Below are 21,191 nucleotides of genomic sequence, written 5' to 3'. Positions count from 1 at the left end.
GCCTGCGCCTGCCGTGTAGAGCTGACTGCGCAGGTGCCATATAGAGCCGACTCGCAGGTCGGCTATTTATGGAAAACTGGTGACGCGCCTTGTGCGCCATGGGAGGTTTTTCACCAGACGTCAATCATCTAACCCAGGGATAGGAACGCCCAGTCCCGCGGATGTAATGTTAGATAATTGTTTTAGGGTGAACCTCCACTTTAAAGTGGTTGTTAACCCACTTCTATTACATTATCCCATCCTCTCTGCACCATTATCAGAAGTGTCCCTGTGCCTGTGTCCTGTAAAAAAAAACTGCACGATTCTACCTGTATGAGCTCCGCTCTGGGCGCTCAGCTGATTCCTCTCCCCTGTTCTGTCCGCTGACATCAGCCGGGGAGGAGATGGAGAGAGCCCCTACAATCAGCTGAGTGCCCGGAGCGGAGCTCATAGAGGTAGAATCGTGCAGTATTTTTACAGAACGCAGGAACAGGACAATTTATGATAATGGTGCAGAGAGGATGGTATGATGTATTAGAAGATATGAGAGCACATAGAGCAGCAGGAGCGGAGGGGGGGCAGGCACATTGTACGATAAGAGAGGGGATAGGGGAGGAGGGGGAGATGGACACAGGAGACAGACACAGAAGAGCAGGCTGTGGCTGACGGAATCACACAAATAGACTATGATGTCGGGGCTCAGCAGCCATGATTATTGTGGTCTGTTTGCAGAGAAGAGGGCATAGTTAGGCAGGATCAGCCAGGTATTTCAGGTGATACAGGGATCCAAATGACACAGCACAAGCACTATGCTGTATAAAATGCTTTAAGGGAACAGGATCTGAATTTTTTATTTTATTTTTTTAATTAACAAACGCTTTAATTAATAATGCCATTTCCAGTTACACATCAGTGAATGAACACATAAAAATAGTTCATTGTTAAGTTTATAAAGGTGTAAGGTAATATGTAAGAAGGAAGTAACCTCATTTGAGGAGTATTGACCAAAACAAAATAAAAAAATCCTTCCAGTTTTAACTTTTTCAAACTTACCTTAGTATTTTCACCATTTTCTTGGCACTGGAGTTATCAAACTGCAACAATTGCAACTAATCTTTTATATCTATGCTAGCAGTATATGGTGCAGTTTGGTGGGGAGTGTTTGGACAGACTTTTTTGTTTCATTGCTTTATTAAAAGTCACAGGCCGTTTTTATATATTATATACGTTGAGTATATACAGTAAAACCTTGGTTTTAATACATTTTGCCTTGATATACAAGCAATGTCTTGATATAAGAGTAGCGTCATGTCACAACTGAGTACAACAAGAAGAGAGGAACCTCTAAGCGTAGCAATGCTCCCATCTCACATCTTCTTCCCTCTCCCTTAGCATAAGTCCTCTTCCACCCTCCCCAAATCCCCAGTCCCTGCACAATTCCCCTTTCTTCCCTATCCTAGTACTTATTCCCCCACCCCTCAGTTCCCCCTCACAGCACAGCACAGACTCTGATACACAGAATCCCCTCTTACATCAGAGTCTGCAGGTTTCCCCTTTACAGTGTAAGTGGAACTTCTGCGGACCCTGATGTAAAGGGGACCTCTGTGGACCCTGATGTAAAGGGCAACCTCTGTGGACCTTCATATAAAGGCGACTTCTGCAGACCCTGATGTAAAGGGGAACCTCTGTGGACCCTGATGTAAAGGAGAACCTCTGCAAACCCTGATGTAAAGGGGAACCTCTGCCGATCCTCACGTAAAGAGGAATCTCTGCAGACCCTGATGTAAAGGGGAACCTCTGCGGACCTTGATGTAAAGGGGAACCTCTGCGGACCCTAATGTAAAGGGGAACCTCTAAGGACCCTGATGTAAAGGGGAACCTCTGCCGATCCTCACGTAAAGAGGAATCTCTGCAGACCCTGATGTAAAGGGAAACCTCTACGGACCCTGATGTAAAGGGGAACCTCTGCAGACCCCGATTTAAAGGGAAATCTCTGCAGACCCTGATGTAAAGGGGAACCTCTGCGGACCATGATGTAAAGGGGAACCTCTGCGGACCATGATTTAAGGGGGAATGCTGTGGACTCTGGTATAAAGAGGAACTGAGATGTAAGGTGGTATCTGGTCACCAGAGCCCCCGCTTACAAGGGAGTCTGCAGCATTTCCCCTTACATAATAGTCCGCAGCATACCCCCTTACATCAGAGTTCCCCTTTAAGCAGTGGCGGATAGTGTGCAACACGTCTTTCAGAGCAAACACTGGGTTGTGCTCATGAGGCACTGTTCTCCTGTTCTTGGGTCTTCCCCATCCTGTACTCCCATTCTCAGCTCCTCCTGCAGGCAGGCAGCTAGTGCGTCCCTGCTGACGAGTCACTGGAGCCCAGTGCCAGTAAATTGTTCCAGCACTGGGCTCCTATTCTGGGACTCAGACCTGATTTGCTGGGACATACATCAATTTGAATCAAATCAGGGACGGTTGAGAGGTATGTATACTTACTATGTATTGGGACCTACAAACTATGCTATATATACCAGATTTTTTTATACTACTTTTGGCAGCAATCAACAACTTATAATGGGACTGCAAAATTGCAGCGAACAATCTGACACTAACTGATGTTGGGGGGGAATTGACTAACTGCCACTGACATCACCAGTTACATTATTACAGTGATCAATGCTAAAAATATACAATGTGACTGTACTAATGACACTGGTTGGAAACGGGTTAACATCTAGGGCGATCAAGAGGTTAAATATGTGACTAACTATGTGTGTGCTGTTTTTTATTAATGATCTCTAAGTTTCTCATCCCTGCCAGATCGTTCCCTGTGTACAGAGCTCGTGTGAATCACTGGCTGGAACTTGCCAGCTGGGGGGAACCCTAAACCTGGAAGTAGGCAGCGATGTACCAGTAAAATCATTTTTTGGTGACATAGACAGCATTAAAAAAGCACCCCTCACATTTGGGAATAATATCCCCCATTGTGATCTTAAACCATTACATTTCAATGATTATATATGGTGGTTCCATTATCCCTTTGCATTTTGGCTCAACATGTTTCGCAGGGGGCTGCTTCTTCAGGAGCTTTTGGATACAAGGTAGATTACTAAACTATATGTAGACAAAAAAACAGGGCAGGAAGTGTGGACACAAATAACCTGAATAGTATCATATATGATAGACATTCCTAATATCTTATGTATAACGACATATTTACACTATACATAAGCTTACCTAGAAGATAGCTCTAGGGGGCGTAGTGGTCTAAATACTAATTGTATGCAAACAAGCACAAGTGGAGCTGTAGGGGTGCACTCCCACACTCACCCAAGGATAATTTACTGTTGCGTATGCCTGCATGTGTTCATGTTTGACTGTGTTATTCTATAGTGATGCAAGTATAGGGAGATAAGGGTAAATATAGGAATTTTGGAAGGTTTCATTATGTCTGCTAATTTGGCATGTTTTTCATTTACATAGTTTAGTAATCTACCTTGCACCCAAGAGCTCCTGAAGGAATGGCTCCCCACAAAACAGGTTAAGCCAGGATGCAAATCATTGGACTGTAATGGTTTAATATTACCATAGGGGTTATCAATTCTAAATGTGAGGGGTGCTGTTTTAACGCCCATTTTTTTAAAATAATTTTTAAGCTAATATATAAATACAAATGATTACATTTTACATTGAGTGCCTGCAATGTCCATGTGTGTCTTAAATACTTTTCTACCAATATAAAGTAGAAGTAAGGACAAAGTGTACAATTACATGTATGTTGTAATCTGTGTTAGGTATTCCTCTATCATTTAATGCATGCAAAAGTTCCCTCTGAAACCTCACTTTCTTTTAGGCCCCGTACACACGAGAGGATCTATCCGCTGGTATTTATCCGCGGGTCAGTTCCAGCGGATAGATCCTGTGGTGTGTACGGCCCAGCGGATATTTATCCGCGGATATTTTTCGGGCCGATGGATTTCCAGTGGATACAAATTTCTTAGCATGCTAAGAAATCTATCCGCTGGAATCCTGTCCAGCGGATTGATCCGGTGGTCTGTACAGACTCACCGGATCAATCCGTCCGATCCTCTCCCTCGCATGTGTCGTAATGATTCGACGCATGCGTGGGAAGTCTTTACCTTCCAGCGTCGCGCACATCGCCGCGTCATTATCGCGGCGACGGCGCGACACGTCACCGCGGATGGATTCCGCGCGGATTTCAATCTGATGGTTAGTACAACCATTAGATCAAAATCCGCCAGAGGATTTATCCGCGGGAACGGTCCGGAGGACCGTTTCCAGCGGATAATCCTCTCGTGTGTACTAGGCCTTACAGGTACAATCACAGCAGAGTTGTCACTCTGGGTGTAGGGAGTGGGTGCACAATCTGCACAATCTGCACTGTTACAATTGGTAGCCTGCTTCTGACCTGCCTGTCACTGTGAAGACTTACCATTCTCCTCCCACAACTAGTGTTACAGGCAGGAGTGTAACTAGCGCTGTTCACTTGGGACACACAGGGCTGTCTTTAGTGCAGGGCAAACGGGGCACCTGCCCTGGGCCCAATCTTTGTATGAGGCCCGCATTACCCATGAATTGGGGCCCCGATGATGGCTTTGCAGAGTGCACTCTGCAAAGCTGTCATCGGGGCCCCAATTCATGGGTAATCTCATGCAGTATGTCCGCAGTCTGGTAATCTCATGCAATATGTCTGCAGTCTCTGGTAATCTCGTGCAGTATGTCTGCAGTCTCTGGTAATCTTGTGCAGTATGTCTGCATTCTCTGGTAATCTCGTGCAGTATGTCCACAGTCTATTGTAATCTCATGCAGTATGTCCGCTGTCTCTGGTAATCTCGTGCAGTATGTCCGCAGTCTGGTAATCTTGTGCAGTATGTCCGCAGTCTCTGGTAATCTTGTGCAGTATGTCCGCTGTCTCTGGTAATCTCGTGCAGTATGTCCGCTGTCTCTGATAATCTTGTGCAGTATGTCCGCAGTCTCTAGTAATGTCGTGCAGTATGTCCGCAGTCTCTGGTAATCTCGTGCAGTATGTCCGCAGTCTCTGGTAATCTCATGCAGTATGTCTGCAGTCTCTGGTAATCTCATGCAGTATGTCGACAGTCTGGTAATCTCGTGCAGTATGTCCGCAGTCTGGTAATCTCGTGCAGTATGTCCGAACTCTTTGACCCTCTCCTGTAGTATGTGTATTAATGTGCCGCTTTACTTGCTCAATTATTTGGGATTGCTCCACTGCTCAGTGAGCGATAATGATGTGTATTAACCTATAGCAACCAATCAGTGAGCGCTAATAATGTGCAGTAACCTATAGCAACCAATCAGCAAGCAGAAATGATGTGTTGTAACCTCTAGCAACCTGCATTTTATGTGTGTGTGTGGAGGGGAGTTGCACTGTATGGAGGGAGGTCAGGGGGCTTCCCAGCATGTTCTATGTGAAGGATAGACCACAGGAGGCTTCATAATATGTAAGTGTGTGTAGGGAGCTGCATTGCATGTGAATGTAAGGAGGGGAGGAAGGAGGCTGCATTTTATGTAAGCATGGGAGAGGGGTGATGCAATATATGTATTTATTATGAAAAGGCATTGTTTGTGAGTGCATGGAGGTATGACGGGCTGAGCAGGGGATGATGGGGCCCAGAGTTGAGCAGTAGATGAGAGGGTACAAAGGCGAATGGGTGGCAGGGGGTGTAGACGTTATTAGGGATGAGAGTTGAAGGTAGAAGAGGTGAGGGGTAAAGAAGAAAGCAGTGGACGGCGGCTTTGAGGGGTTTAATTTGAAAAGGACAAATTTTGCTAGGGATTAGTATAATTTGGAAAGGAATTTTTCATGTGGGGTTGGCTTGAGGTAAGGAGGATAGCTTTTTTGGGGGTCAATGCAAACACTCACATACTGTGTTGTGTGTTCAGTACTCCTGACCTCTGTTTCTTGGGAGTGCAGCAGTCAGAAGTGTACAATATAGAGCACAGCATACAGAGTTCAGCAGTTAGGATTATGAGGTAGGCTCAAACAAAACGTTACAGTACTTCTCTATCTATATTATGTGTGCAGTGTATTTAATACTCTGTTCTTGTATGTATTTTCAATTTTTGAAAAATTTTGTGCTGAGCTTTATATGTGTGTCACTGTGAAACTCTCATTTGTGGCACAGAAATTAAAGAGATCCTGTCACCAGATGGAAGATTTTTTTTATTTAGATGCTTTCAATAAAACATACACAGTAGATACACGTGTGCTATGTTTTATTTTTATTTTTTCAACTGGATGTTTTTCCTTTATTTTTAAGCTCCAAAAAAGTAAATAGTGAACGGTACACTTGTATTCATTTATACGAACAGCAGGCAGCTCAAGCACTGTCAGAAAGAGCTGGAAGATAGTAGCATCTTTAGTGTCAGATTTCTAATAACTTTGCAGAGATTAAAAATAAGTGAAAAAGCAACTAATTAAAAGATATTACACATTATCTATATTATCTATTATGCTTTATATATCAATAAAAGCATGTTTGTAAAAATGCTTGAATTGGTAACAGGACCTCTTTAAAGCAGTGATCCACTAACAGGCCAGGTTTGCAGGTAGGGATGAGCCGAACACCCCCTGGTTTGGTTCGCAGCAGAACATGCAACAAATTTGAACACTCAAACACCGTTAAAGTCTATGGGACACGAACATGAAAAATCAAAAGTTATTGTCATAAAAAGTGGTTGAGGACCTGGGTCCTGCCCCAGGGGACATGTATCAATGCAAAAAAAGATTTAAAAACTGAAGTTTTTTTGGGAGCAGTGATTTTAATAATGCTTAAAGTGAAACCATAAAAGTGAAATATTCCTTTAAATTTCGTACCTGGGGGTGTCTATAGTATGCCTGTAAAGTAGCGTATGTTTCCCGTGCTTAGAAAAGTCCCTGCACAAAATTACATTTCTAAAGGAAAAAAAGTTATTTGAAACTACTCGCGGCTATAATGAATTGTCGGGTCCCGGCAATACAGATAAAAGTCATTGAAAAAAACAACATGGGTCACCCCCCAGTCCATTACCAGGCACTTTTGGTCTGGTATGAATATTAAGGGGAACCCCTGAACCAAAAAAAAAAAGCGTGGGGGTCCTTCAGGTCTGGTATGGATTTTAAGGGGATACCCACACCAAAATAAAAAATAAATGGTGTGGGGTTCCCCCCAAAAATCCATACTAGACCCTTATCCAAGCATGCAACCTGGCAGGCCGCAGGAAAAGAGGGGGGACGAGAGTGCCCCCCTCCCTCCTGAACCATACCAGGCCACATGTCCTCAACATGGCGAGGATGTCCGCATGTTGATGGGGACAAGGGTCTCATCCCCACAACCCTTGCCTGGTGGTTATGGGGGTCTGCGGGCGGGGGGCTTATCAAAATCTGGGGGGACCCCCAGATGCCGGCCTCCCTATGTGAATTGGTAACGGGGTACATTGCACCCCTATCATTTCACCCAAAAAAGTGTAAAAAAAAGGTAAAAAAAACTAACAGCTTGGGACAAGTCCTTTAATTAAAAAAAAATTCCAACGCTGTAATCCTTCTACAACCCACTGCCACAAATGATACAGCATCCATAGGAGGCATCCGGCCGAAAGATGCGTGACCCAGGGGTTTCCCTGTGGCATAACGGGTGACCCCGCCCCCTCTGACACATAACAGGAAACCCCCGTGACACCACAGGGAAACGCCTGTTGTGTCAGAGGAGGCGGGGTCACCCGTCCACATCACGGGTGGCCCCGCCCATGGTTATTTAGGCACTGTTAGACGGGTCACGCGTCATTCGGCTGGGCTGTATTGATCATGTCGGCGGGTCGTAGAAGGATTACAGCACTGGAATTGTATTTTTTTTTATGAAAGGACTTGTCCCAAGCTGTGTGTGTGTTTTTTTGACCTTTTTGATCACTTTTTTGGGTGAAATGGTAGGGGTTGTGTTCCCCGTTACCAATTCACATAGGGGGCGGCATCTGGGGGTCCCCTTTGTTAAAGGGGGCTTCCAGATTCCGATAAGCCCCCCGCCCGCAGACCCCCACAACCACCGGGCCAGGGTTGTGGGGATGAGGCCCTTGTCCCCATCAACATGGGGACATCCTTCCCATGTTGAGGGCCTGTGGCCTGGTACAATGCAGGGGGGGTGCTCTCTCGCCCCCCCTCTTTTCCTGTGGCCTGGTAGGTTGCGTGCTCCGATAGGGGTCTAGTTTGGATTTTTGGAGGGAAACCCTACACCATTTTTTTTATTTGGCGCAGGGTTCCCCATTAAATCCATACTAGACCTGAAGGGCCTGGTATGGATTTTGAGGGGGACCCCTACGCCATTTTTTTTATTTGGCGCAGGCTTCCCCTTAATAAAGGGCCTGGTAATTGACTGGGGGGAACCCATGTCGTTTTTTTCAATTACTTTTATCTGTATTGCCGGGACCCGACAATTCATTATAGCAGCAAGTAGTTTTAATTTACTTTTTTTTTCTTTAGAAATGTCATTTTGTGCAGAGACTTTTTTAAGCACGGGAAACATGCGCTACTTTACATGCATACTATAGACACCGCCCGGGTACCAAATTCGAAGGAATATTTCACTTTTATTGTTTCATTTAGCATTATTAAAATCACTGCACCCGAAAAAAATGCAGTTTCTAAAACTTTTTTTTTGCATTGATACATGTCCCCTGGGGCAGGACCCAGGTCCCCAAACACTTTTTATGACAATAACTTGCATATTAACCTTTAAAAATAGCACTTTTGATTTCTACCATAGACTTTGAAAGGGTGTTCCATGGCTTCCGAATTTGCCACGAACACCCCAAATTGTTTGCTATTCGGCAAATAGACGAACAGCCAATGTTCGACCCAAACATAAAGCTCATCTCTATTTGCAGGATAACTTAAATACATCACAGGTGATATCATTTGCTGATCTGTGATTGCAGTATTCTAGTCTGCATCTCCCCAAGGTAATACATAAAATCTGGCATGTTATGCTGGCCATGCACTCCACGAAAAATCGTCCGAACGAACTTTCGAAAAACGAAAGTTCTTTCGTGAGTGCAAACGATAGTGCCATCATGTAATGACCAATAAATCGTTCAGTGGACATAAAAAAAAAAAAATGGTTCGTGTTTTTTTACATATACCTAGTGCAGAAAGTTCGGACGGGAAACACATTAACCTTCCGATTTATCGTTCGTTCGGCAGAAAATTTCGAAACTTGTCCTTCGTTTTCGATTTTGTGCCCATTAACTGGCCGAAAAACGAAAGATCTTTCTTTACGACCGATTTTCGGCCGAATTTTCGTATAGTGTATGGCCAGCATTAGTGTGTCTTGAGGACAGGGTTGATGACCACTGCTTTAAAGCAAACTTTGTGGGAATGAAGACTGTGGTGAATGTGTGCTGTCTAAACATCCAGTAGGCTTAGGTCCTATTTAATTATACACTTTTATTCTCCCACCACTGTCAGCAAAGTGTGCCCATACCCAACATTTTCTGCTGCATGCTACCTCTGTGACATCACTTGCAGGGGGTGCCCTAGATATTTAACCATCCTAAAAACACCCCTGGTGACAAGGCAAAGCATCAACATCTATTGCCCACTTATGGGAGATGTAGCTCTAAAAGTAGTTTGTGCATGGAAATTATATTCAAAAGCTGCATAATCCAACCCACCATCTCCAAATATATCTACAAGTGGCTGGTTTAGATAAATCTTGACCAAAAAATCCAAAGAAGATGGAGGGTGACCGCACTCAAGGATACAAAGAAAATGTTTTATTTTGTAAAATCATCCAACATCAAGAAATAAATTCACGATAACAATATGACACTCAGGGAGGAGTGCATGGTTGATGCGTTTCATGAATTGATTCGCTTATGAATAACTATCATAATCTATTCTTTGGATTATTTGGTCAGACCATGGACTGGACCAGCACCCGGTCATTAAGGAGAGACTTACTCTAACCTGAAATGGTGTAGTCCTTCCCTTTCCTTAGATAAAGTTTATTTCACTAAAACAAAGAGGGCAAATTACAACTTTAACCCAGTGATTAGTGTTGACAGTCCCTGAGTGTTTCAAAGGCAGCAATGATAAAGAGCTCACAAATAGACTTTAATTAAAATTCAGTTCTTCTTTGTATACATGTGGTAAGTGGCAAAGAATGCAGTAAAATAGGTTCAGATGCTTTCTGCATAATAAAACTAAAACAGATATAGGCAGCTGAAGTAATTGACTCATTTAGCCTTTTCCAGTAAAAAGAAGTTTAATGTCACAGGCAGCCACACTGGCCAACTGAAAGGGAGAGTAAATAAGGATAGGGTCAAAGTAGGCTTTTACAGGAAAACCCAGATTTCGCCATAACAGTAGTAAGACTATACTGTATATCTAGTTACAGTAAAACCTTGGTTTGCGAGCATAATTTGTTCCAGAAACATGCTTGTAATCCAAAGCACTTGTATATCAAAGCATTTTTTTTTAAAAGAGAAGAGAGGCACCTCTAAGTGTAGCAATAAGTTGCTAAATGTTGTACCTTCATTAAACGTAACCATATTGCTACACTTAGACCCCTTTCACACTGGGGCGTTTTTCGGGCGTTTTTTAGGCGCTTTGGCGTTTAAAAAAAGCCTGTAAAGCGCCTGAAAGAAGCCTCATCTGCAATCCCAATGTGAAAGCCCAAGTGCTTTCAGAGGCCTTTCACACTGCCAGCGCCCGAAAAACGATGGTAAAGCGCTGCTAAGACCCCTTTCACACTGAGGCGCTTTTCAGGCGCTTTGGCGTTAAAAAAGCTTCCTCAATGGGAAGGGGGCTTTAGGAGCGGTGTATTAACCGCTCCTAAAGCGCTGCAAAGAAGCTGCATGCAGGACTTTTTTTGACGCCCTGCCAGCTCAGCGCCTCAGTGTGAAAGCACTCAGGCTTTCACATTGGGATTGCAGATGCAGCTTCTTTCAGGCGCTTTTTTTAACGCTAAGACCACTTTCACACTGGGGTGTTTTTCAGGCGCTTTAGTGTGAAAGCACTCGAGCTTTCACATTGGGATTGCAGATGCAGCTTCTTTCAGGCGTTTTACAGGCGCTTTTTTTAACGCTAAAGCGCTTGAAAAATGCCCCAGTGTGAAAGGGCCCTAAGAGGCTCCTCTCTTCTTTTTTATACTCAGTTGTGACATGACGCTACTCTTATATCAAGACATCGCTTGTATATCAAGGCACAATTTATTAAAACATTTTGCTTGTCTTGCAAAACGTTCTCAAACCAAGTTACTCTCAAACCAAGGTTTTACTGTACTAGGTGCTGATAGTTTTAACACTTGGATTTCACTAAAAGTAACTTCTGATTGGATCATATGCTAAGTTTAAGGCTGGGTTCACACTGCTGCGAATTCTTTTGCAAAATTGGAGCCGTTGCGATCGCTCAAATTCGCAAGTCATTTAAATAACATTGTTTTACATTAGTGCCGTTCACATCAGTTCGGTGCGAATCTAAGCTGTGTGCAAAAAGTGTCCTGTGCGAGTTTGATCCGTGTGCGATGCGAATTCAGCTCCATAGACTTCAATGTAAATCGTTTTGGAATCGCATTGATGGTTCACATATGTGCGAATTCCACCACACTACTCTCCACAAAAACCAGGAAGTACATAGGAAGTTAACACCTTTTTTTTTTACATTATGATTCCATTGGCTAGAACATCAATCACAGCTATGTCCAACTCATGAAATCCGCGGTAAAATCACGGTAAATTTGCGGTAAATTTGCACCTCACATAGGCCAAAAAACAGAACAAATTTGCGGTGGAGCAGTGTGAACCTAGCCTTACACTGGTTTACTTTAAGCTGTTAATTGTTTTATGTAACTAGTTTACCAACAATTAAAATTCAATGTACAATCAGGCCCCGTTCACACCGGTGCGATTTGTCATGTGACTTGACAGTTCCAAATCGCATGACAAGTCGCACCCTATTGTGGGCAGTGGAACCGTTCCAATAGCCACAAATCTTGACGCAGTAACGTTAAAAAGGTTCTTGCACTACTTTTTGCCGATTTCATTGCGACTTGCATAGACTTCTGTTAAACAACGTTGCATGCCACAATGAAAACGGAGGTGCAAATCCTACTGATCTTTGGCTTTAAAATCGCGCTGAAGTAGCACGATTTCAAAGCTGCACCAGTTTGAACCAGGGCTTAGTGTAAATAAAGGGTGGCATCATACAAAAACAGTACAAAAAAACGGAGATTCCAAAAGCTTATATTATGCATGTTCTTTTCAAAAGTTATATGAGAAAATACTTTCAAACCATGTATAATATAATATATTATAATATACAGCATAAGAAAATGTATGAGATAGTAGGAGGGTAGAGCAATTAAAAGAGACAACACATTTACTCCATATTTGTAGTCCACCAGTGTGAAAGAAAAAGACAGGGAGAGTGAGGAGGATCAGATGAAACGTGAAATGTAAGAAAGCCACATAGGAAGTGTCTGCTCAGCAGCTCTTGGTATTTGAAGGGAATGATGCACAGCAGTAAACTGTAAGGAACAGAAACAAGAAAAAGAATGTAGAATGGGTAAGTGTAAGTACAAGGGTCAGATCAGGCCAACATTACCACTCTGCCCTCAGGAAAACAAGCAAATGCAATCCAATCACAAAACAAAAAATTCACAGCAAACCACTGCGGGTTAGCTGGGCTTTAGTTTTGAAGTCACGGCATTCCAAAAAACACAGTGGTATGAGTAACAGGAACTGAAACAAACGGATCAATCTTATACAAGCATGCAGGAAAGGACAGAACTGTCAGAAATTACTAATAAGTCACAGACAGGAAAACACGAAGAAGCTGGGAGCAATCCGATCCTCTCCTAAGTCCAGAGATCAGTATTTAAATGACTTGCGTCATGGGAGGTTATGACCCATGGCTTTCAGACTGGATAGTGGCACTTTTTCCTTAGTGCTTTCACTGGGATTGTGGCCACAAGAACAGTACGTTTTGTTCTTGCAAAATCCAAGTGTGTTCACTGAACACAGCCAGAAACATCAGAACAAGTATAAAACAAACACATAGCAGCGAGTTTAATAAAGAGGAACTGCAGTCTGCTCACAGAATTTGTAATAAAAACATCTTTGCCATTCTGAAGCTTCCCTCCAACCACGTTGCATATTATTTTATATATACTGTGATTCTGTACTTGCCAAATATGCTGCAGAATGCTCCCTCCACTGAGTCTGGCTGCAACCATTTTAACTGTGGGCAGCTGAAGCTGCTGTCTGTTCACTTCCTGGATTTTCACAGACACACACCTCCGGCTCTGCAGCTCTCATTGGCCCTCTTTTGACTCATCGCCCATCCCTTCCTGGCAAACTCTCTCAAGAGAGAGAGAGAGAGCTGTGCATGATGTCATAAGCCTAAGCTAATTACCAGACATGAAATGGGTTGTACAAGGTATTTACTGGCAGAAAAAAATGTTACTATCCCAAGTTAAAACAACAAGAGCGGAAGATTTATTAGATGGAAAGTTGAAAAAATGACCGAAGGTCTGCTTTAAGCTTACCTTTATCCTGTCTCCAGCACTGACACCCTTCAATAAAGCCATACTTAATTTGCACGAGAAATGTTTCTGAAACTTTAGGGACATAAAACAGCAGAGGACAAGCACAAAAACAAGCCAGACACACACTGTAAATGCACACTTTTTTTTAGCTGAGCAATGCGCGCTGCTGCAAACAGTCGAATAGCCATAATAAATATAGAAATAGAAAATCATTTTCCTTTTGATTAATTTTGATTGTTTTATCCAATTGTGGATTCGATAAAACTGACTCGATCGGCCAAGGTGGAAAATGAATAATCGTTTGCATGGAGGGCAGAACTGTGATACTGTGTTCATGATTATGATCACATTTTCATCAACTGGTTTATGAGATTACATGAAAATGTAATAATTTGCAATCAAGTTACAATTGTTTCTTCGCCATCTATCAAAATCCACTTCTCTGTGTGTGGTATATCAATTGTATGGGTTGGTGACTATAAGAAGAGATTGATCAGAAAATAAATTAACTAACTAACCAAAACCTCCTCCACATCCCCAAGACCCGTTAAAATCTAAAGGAGAACAAAGATTCGCAGTCCAAGGACCCTGACTATGGAACGCTCTACCCACGACTATCCGCATGGAAGAAAACCATCTGGCCTTCAGGAAGAAGCTTAAAGCGGGAGTTCACCCATTTCTAAAAAATTTTTTTTTCTTCCCCTAGATTCCTGCTCGTTCGGTCTAGGGGAATCGGCTATTTGTATTAAAATAGGTGCAGTACTTACCCGTTTTCGAGCTGCATCTTCTTCCGTCGCTTCCGGGTATGGTCTTCGGGAGCGGGCGTTCCTTCTTGATTGACAGTCTTCCGAGAGGCTTCCGACGGTCGCATCCATCGCGTCACTCGTAGCCGAAAGAAGCCGAACGTCGGTGCGGCTCTATACTGCGCCTGCGCACCGACGTTCGGCTTCTTTCGGAAAATCGTGACGCGATGGATGCGACCGTCGGAAGCCTCTCGGAAACCTGTCAATCAAGAAGGAACGCCCATTCCCGAAGCCCATACCCGGAAGCGACGGAGAGGATGCGTCTCGTAAACGGGTAAGTACTGCACCTATTTTTAAATAAATAGCCGATTCCCCTAGTAATAACGAGCAGGAATCTAAGGGGGAAAAGTGCCCTCTAAGGGTGAACCCCCGCTTTAAGACCCACTTATTCTGAAGACACATGCAGACACTAGCTGCAAAAAAATTATCTTTCAGATTCTATTCTCACCGTAACAGAACATATAATCATCATCCAATGTACAATAAATCCCCTCTATATACGAAAATTCAACCTGCGAACTTTCAAAACGTGAACATGTGTTCCCACGACCAATCCTGTAAAGCTGGGTACACACTTCATTTTTTTTTTGTTAAACCCAGCGGGGCTAATTGAAAAACAAATGACAGATCGCCATACCAACACAAGCAATGTCGGTACAGCAATCTTCCCTGCTGTGTCTTTGTGTTCTCGCCAGAACACACTCATGAACGCTCTCAGCCTTTGTCTGCAAGCCCTGAACCTTGCTGGACTTGTGAACAAGTTGAACTTACGAATGAGTCTCCGGAACTGAACTTCTTTGTAAGTAGGGGACTTACTGTAATATGAAAATACTTCTACTGTAATGTAAACAATAATTTAAAAATAAAGATATAAAACAAAAAAAATAAAGATTTTCTGTGTTCTTTTTTTCTTTTGATCCTGGCTATATTCAAATATTTTGTTTATGTCACTGGTGATAACGCCTCCAAATACATTTCTGGTAGTGATCCTACACATGGGTCATTTGCAAGAATCGCAATAGCTTGCAACCCAGCATGAACCGTGTAATTCTATGATACAACTTAAATGGGATACAGTATATGTGCACAGGTGCTCAGATCAAAAATTAGACCTTGTAAGCTTCCAGGACAATAAAAGTGTTAGGCTTTTCATGGCTACAGTTTGGTGGGCACCTATGGGCACCAGTTTATTGTATAGTGTAGACTTCAGACACAAAACAAACCTCTTCTTACTGGGCACAACTACTCTACAAATAATTACAGTGGGCCAGATCCACATACATTTGGATCGGTGCAGCGTATCAGAGATACACTACGCCGCCGTACCTTACCTGGCGTATATTCGAATCCTCAGCGAGTTCGCGCCGTAAGTTACGGCGGCGTAGTGTATTTCTGGCGGCGGATTTGAAATTGGGCGGGTTGGGGGCAGGTTTCATTTAAATGAAGCGGGTCCCCGCGTCCTAATGAACTGCGCATGCGTCGTCCTAAAATTTCCCGCCGTGCTTTGCGTGAAATGACGTTGCAACGACGTAATTTTTTTTAACTTAGACGTGAGTTACGTCCATCCCTATTCACGGACGACATACGCAAAAAAAAAAAAAAATCAAATTTCGACGCGGGAACGACGGCCATACTTAACGTGGCAAGTCTATCTATACGCCGGAAAAAGCCGACTACAGACGACGTTAGAAAATGCGACGGCCGCGCGTACGTTCGTGGATCGTCGTAAATCGCTAATTTGCATACCCGACGCGGAAAACGACGTGAACGCCACCCAGCGGATGCCGAAGTATTGCATCTTAGATCCGAAGGCGTACGAAGACGTACACCTGTCGGATCTAACCCAGAAGCCATCGTATCTTGTTTTGAGGATTCAAAACAACGATACGACGCGGGAAATGTAAAAGTACGCCGGCGTATCAGTAGATACGCCGGCGTACTTCGTCTGTGGATCTGGCCCAGTATATATAAAAATACACTGCTCAAAAAAATTAAAGGAACACTTTTGAATCAGAACTCCTGGGATATTGATCTGGTCAGTTAAGTAGCAGAGGGGGAGGGGTGTATAAAGAAGGGGGTTGTTAATCAGTTTTAGCTGTTTTGCTGTTAATTGAAATTAATAACAGGTGCACTAGATGGGCAACAGGAATGTTTTTTCAGGTGGAGGTGTCTGACATTCTTTTCCCTACTCATCTTTTCTGACTGTTTTTCACTAGTTTTGCATTTGGCTAGGGTCAGTGTCACTACTGGTAGCACAAGGTGATACTTGGACCCTATAAAGGTTGCACAGGCAGTCCAACTCCTCCAGGATGGTACATCAATACGTGTCATTGCCAGAAGGTTTGCCGTGTCTCCCAGCACAGTCTCAAGAGCATGGAGGAGATTCCATGAGACAGGCAGTTTAGCCCCATACACACCATCAGATTATCTGCAGATTTTTTTCTTCAGATTTACCAAAACCATATAATATGAGGTCAACCCTTAAGAGTTTCAATTTGTATGCAATCAGGCAGGCCTTTGCACTACATGGTTTTGGTAAATCTGAAGACAAAAATCTGCAGATAATCTGATGGTGTGTATGGGGCTTTACTCTAAGAGAGTTGGACAGAGCCGTAGAAGGTCCTTAACCCATTTCATTGCCATCAAATGATGTGCCATCTTTTTATTCCTAACACATTACCCAGTCCATATCAGTATAGAGATCCAGCATGAGATTTTTGCCGTTGAGATCTGATATGTTTTCAAAGTGTTCCTTTCATTTTTTTGAGCAGTGTATATAAACGAATGTGTAGCCACCAAAACCATCACTAACTAAAACCAGGTATCTCCATGCAGTGGTGAAGCTAGATATTGTTTCACCCATGGCAAAGACTCAGTTCGACACCCCCCTCTTTTTTTTTTACCATTTTTTACAATTGTATTTTTTGTTCAATATTATTTTTACAATAATATTACGGTATAGTACATCAGTATCCCCTCTTGCGTCAATGCCCCCCTTACATCAAGCCCCCCCCTTATATCACCCTTATATCAGTGTCCGCCTTGCTTCAGAGTCCCCCATTACTTTAGAATCCCCCTAACATCTGTGCCCCCCTTACAGAAATGTCCCCCATTACTTTAGAACCCCCCTTATATCAATGCCCCACCTTACATCAGTGTCCTTTCTTACATCAGTGTCCCCCCTTACTTCAAAGTTCCCCTTTACCACAGTGTCTCCATTACATTAGAGTCCCCCCTTACATCAGTGTCCCCTCTTACATCAGAGTTCCCCCCTACATTAGTGCCCCCCTTTACATCAGAGTCCTTCCTTTACTTAAGTTCCCCCTTTATAGCAATGTACTCTCTTACATCTATTCCCCCTTTCATCACTGTCCCTCCTTACAATAGTGCCTTCCTTGCATCAGAGTCCCCTTTTACATCAGAGACCCCCCACTTCAGTTTCCCCTATTATATCAATGTCCCCTTACATCAGTGTCTCCCCTTACAATAGTGTCTTCCTTACACAGGGTCCCCCCTTACATCAGTGCCCCCCCCTTACTTCAGAGGCCCCCTTACAGCAGTTCCAGCCTTTACATCAGAGTTCTTCCTTATATCAGTGTGCCCACTTACATCAGTGTCCCTCCTACTTCAGAGTCCCCTTACATCAGTTTCCTCCTTTATATCAATGTCTTCTCTTACATCAATTCCCTCTTTCATCAATTCCCTCTAAAATCAGTATTCCACCCTTACATCAGTTTCCCCTCTTACTTCAGAGGATCCCCCTTACACTAATTCCCCCCTTTATACGAGTGTCCCCTCTTATATCAATTCCCCATCTTAAATCAGTATTCCCCTTACATCAGTGGCCCCCTGATATTCGTGGCTTCCTTGCATCAGAGCTTCCCCCTTACATCACTGCCCTTTTACATAATAGTCCCCCTTACATCAATGTGCCCACCTTACATCAGAGTATCCCCTCTTACATGAAACCCCCCCTGTACATCAGTGTGCTCCCCTCCTCCCTTACCTTAGTGTGCCCCCCTATACATCGTGTGCCTACCTACCTTAACCAGCATTGTTGTAGCAGCCCAGCAGGAGCTGTGAAAGGAAACGTTTTGTTCTGGGGTGTGAAGCAATCAAGTGATGTTGTTGTTGTTAGGTTGCAAGCACTCCCAACAACCAAGGACTTGGGGGGGGGGGGTGCAGAGTTTTTGAGCCCTCTCTTAGGCAGTGCGGTAGAACACAAAATAGATCTTTCAGCTGCAGCTGCTCTTGTCACTGTCAGCTGCAGCTGAAAGATCAGTCCTGTGTAGTGAGAGCTCAGTGAAGGATTAACTGACCTACGCTATACTTCTCCTGGTCCGAGAAGAAGATAAGCCATGCCTGCCCAGGGAAGGCTGCGCAGTGCACACTGAGTGCACACTCCCTCATGGCTGCAAGAAGTGCAGATCCCGAGGCGGCTGGAAGATGAAGTTCCAGACTGCCACTCAAAGGGGGAACAGTACAGCCAGCAGGAGTACTGTACTTACAGGAAGGACAAGGGGGAGAAAGAACACAGTCTGCATTGCCTCTGGGCTCTCTCCTCCTAATTCTGCTGACAGGAGTAGTGATATCTCTGTCACTACTACTGTCAGCAGTGCCACCCCTCTCACTGTGGCACCTGGGGCACACGCTCCAAGATTCATCTCTGCTTCCAGGTGCCTGCATGACAATTTTGTTGTTCTGTACAGTACCTCTGACACCCAGGACATTCTTGCATTGCAACTAGCAATGTGTCTATGTGATCTGCTATGGGCTGTCACCTTAAAATACTATTATTCTTCTTCATCACCTTAGGAACTCCTCCAACCTGGGGTGTTCAATATGCTATGATGTAGTAGCTCTTCAATCTCAAACGCCCCTTGCCTTAATTGCAACGTCTTGTGTCTCTCTGGCCAACAGGGAACAATATTTCATGGGAAAATGATAGCAGAGTGTCAGTTCCCAGGCTGGAAGAGCTTTCAAAAATGTATGGAGGTGTGGACACACATAGCTGGATGCCTGATTTCCGTCGTAGTGTTTTTGCTGACAGATTTGCATTAAGGTTTGACCTCACTGTTGAAATAAAGCACTTTAGCACCCAAGGCAGCATGCTAAAGCATATAGTAGTGCATCTACTAACTATGATACCAATATTCTCACAAAGAATAATGGAAGGTAAGAGAAAGCTGCCTGTCTTCATCTTGGTTGCACATTGAATGGATTGTATTGCTTTTTCTTCCTCACCTAATGAAGATAAAAGGCTTGTTCACTTCTCTATGGTAAATTATTAATGATTTGTAACAGAGAATTTCCAATAAAACAGACAACCTCTATGAGCATTAACAAACTTTCAACATTTTTGAGAGCTTTAAAAAGAATCGATATGACTATCACAAGTTTTGGTTGGTAGCATCATTAGTAAATACCAGTTTAGCGAACCTAGAATTTATGCCTTGCTGACCAGAAGCTAAAGCAATTTTTACAATTTCTACTGTTTTATTCCAATTTTTTTGTCACTTTCAAAAGCCCAATTTTTTTACTTGAAAAATCTTTAAAATAGATAGTTACCAATCTGTGCAATTTCATTTAATTTTAACCCTGCTTGTGGATATACCTCCTCCAGCAAAGCAGAGACTAGAAAATGATGCAGACAGGGGTGAGGAGTGGTACCATTTAGAAAAAAGGAAATAATACAGGCTACCTTGTTACTTTCATCAGCCATCGGGGGACTGCATGCAACGTAGGTATAATGTATTGACAGAAATTTCCTTTAGTGGATTAGCAAATGTTTAATAACTGGCTCATATTTGCTACAAGAGAATAATTTACGGGAAATATTTGTGCACAGCTAAACTGTACCTGAGACATACCTCTCCTCTTGGTTATTCCTTTAGTATGACTGAGGCAAGATGTATCTGATTATAACTTAACTCTAATTATCACCATTTAAGCAATCTCTAAAAAAATTCACCATAACAAAAGGACAGGAGGAAAAGAAAAATAGCTACTTAGACTAGAGGAAAGGTGAGTGATATAGCAGCAAAAGTGGAGCAGACAGGAGCATTTAAAAATATAGTATAGCCTGGTATGGACCTACGTTTAGCAGGTATAGGTCTGGTTGTTCCTGTTATAGCAGCTCCATTTTCATAGAAAGGTGAATCCGAAATATCATTATCAGGTGGAGGGTAGGGAGGGGGTGGGGGTATCTCTAACTGAGGTGGACTTCTGGACGTTCCTCTTGGGGGTTTTTGTGGAACCTGCCGTCCATTACCTATGTGAAGATTAATGCACAGATTATTTCATGCTTTTTTTAGCATCATATTATACATTTTGTCTTTCATGTTTCTTTAAAAGTTTACATGAACCCAAAATGTTTTAACGCTTTTAATAATAAAAACAAATTCACTTAGGCCTCCCCCATCTTTCTCTACCTCTTAAATACTGAACTGACCACCATCCATCCGAATGTTCCTTGCCCAGCGCTGCTAGCTCATCACCAAGCTGTACAAAATGTAAGTTATTATTATCTTGTTTTTGGCGAAATGCTGCGGCCATTCCTATTGTCAATTGCATTCTCACATTAAATATAATAGTAATTAAAAAAAAAAATATATATATATATATTATTGGTTCATAGAGGTCTCTGTTGTCTCTGTGATGACATCTTCAACACAAAAGAGGAAGCTTGTCACTTCCATTTATATCTAATGAGCTAAATAATTACAGTTGCGCTCATAAGTTTACATATCCTGGCATCATTTATGATTTATTGGCCATTTTTTCAGAGAATATGAATAATAACATAAAAACTTTTCTTTAACTCATCGTTAGTGTTTGGCTGAAGCCATTTATTA

The 21,191-nt window shown here is 43.0% G+C and overlaps 1 protein-coding gene across 6 annotated transcripts in view; it reads right to left on the bottom strand.

Moving 5' to 3' along the window:
* The window catches only part of COBL (cordon-bleu WH2 repeat protein), a 426,299-nt gene that overhangs the window by 76,368 nt on the left and 328,740 nt on the right, over positions 1 to 21,191 (bottom strand). For 4 of the 6 annotated variants that reach the window (XM_040353303.1, XM_040353300.1, XM_040353302.1 and 1 more), the window contains one exon: positions 20,435 to 20,608. The exons of 1 other annotated variant lie outside the window; for it this stretch is intronic. In XM_040353303.1, coding sequence (XP_040209237.1) covers positions 20,435 to 20,608 — 174 coding nt within the window. Of the gene's footprint in view, positions 1 to 18,949; positions 19,582 to 20,434; positions 20,609 to 21,191 lie in introns of those variants that run through there. One more of the 6 variants, XM_040353306.1, reaches the window with a different exon arrangement.

Source organism: Rana temporaria, chromosome 5 (assembly GCF_905171775.1).
Source record: "Rana temporaria chromosome 5, aRanTem1.1, whole genome shotgun sequence".
NCBI lineage: Eukaryota > Metazoa > Chordata > Amphibia > Anura > Ranidae > Rana > Rana temporaria.
This window is presented reverse-complemented; position numbering and strand designations above follow the sequence as displayed.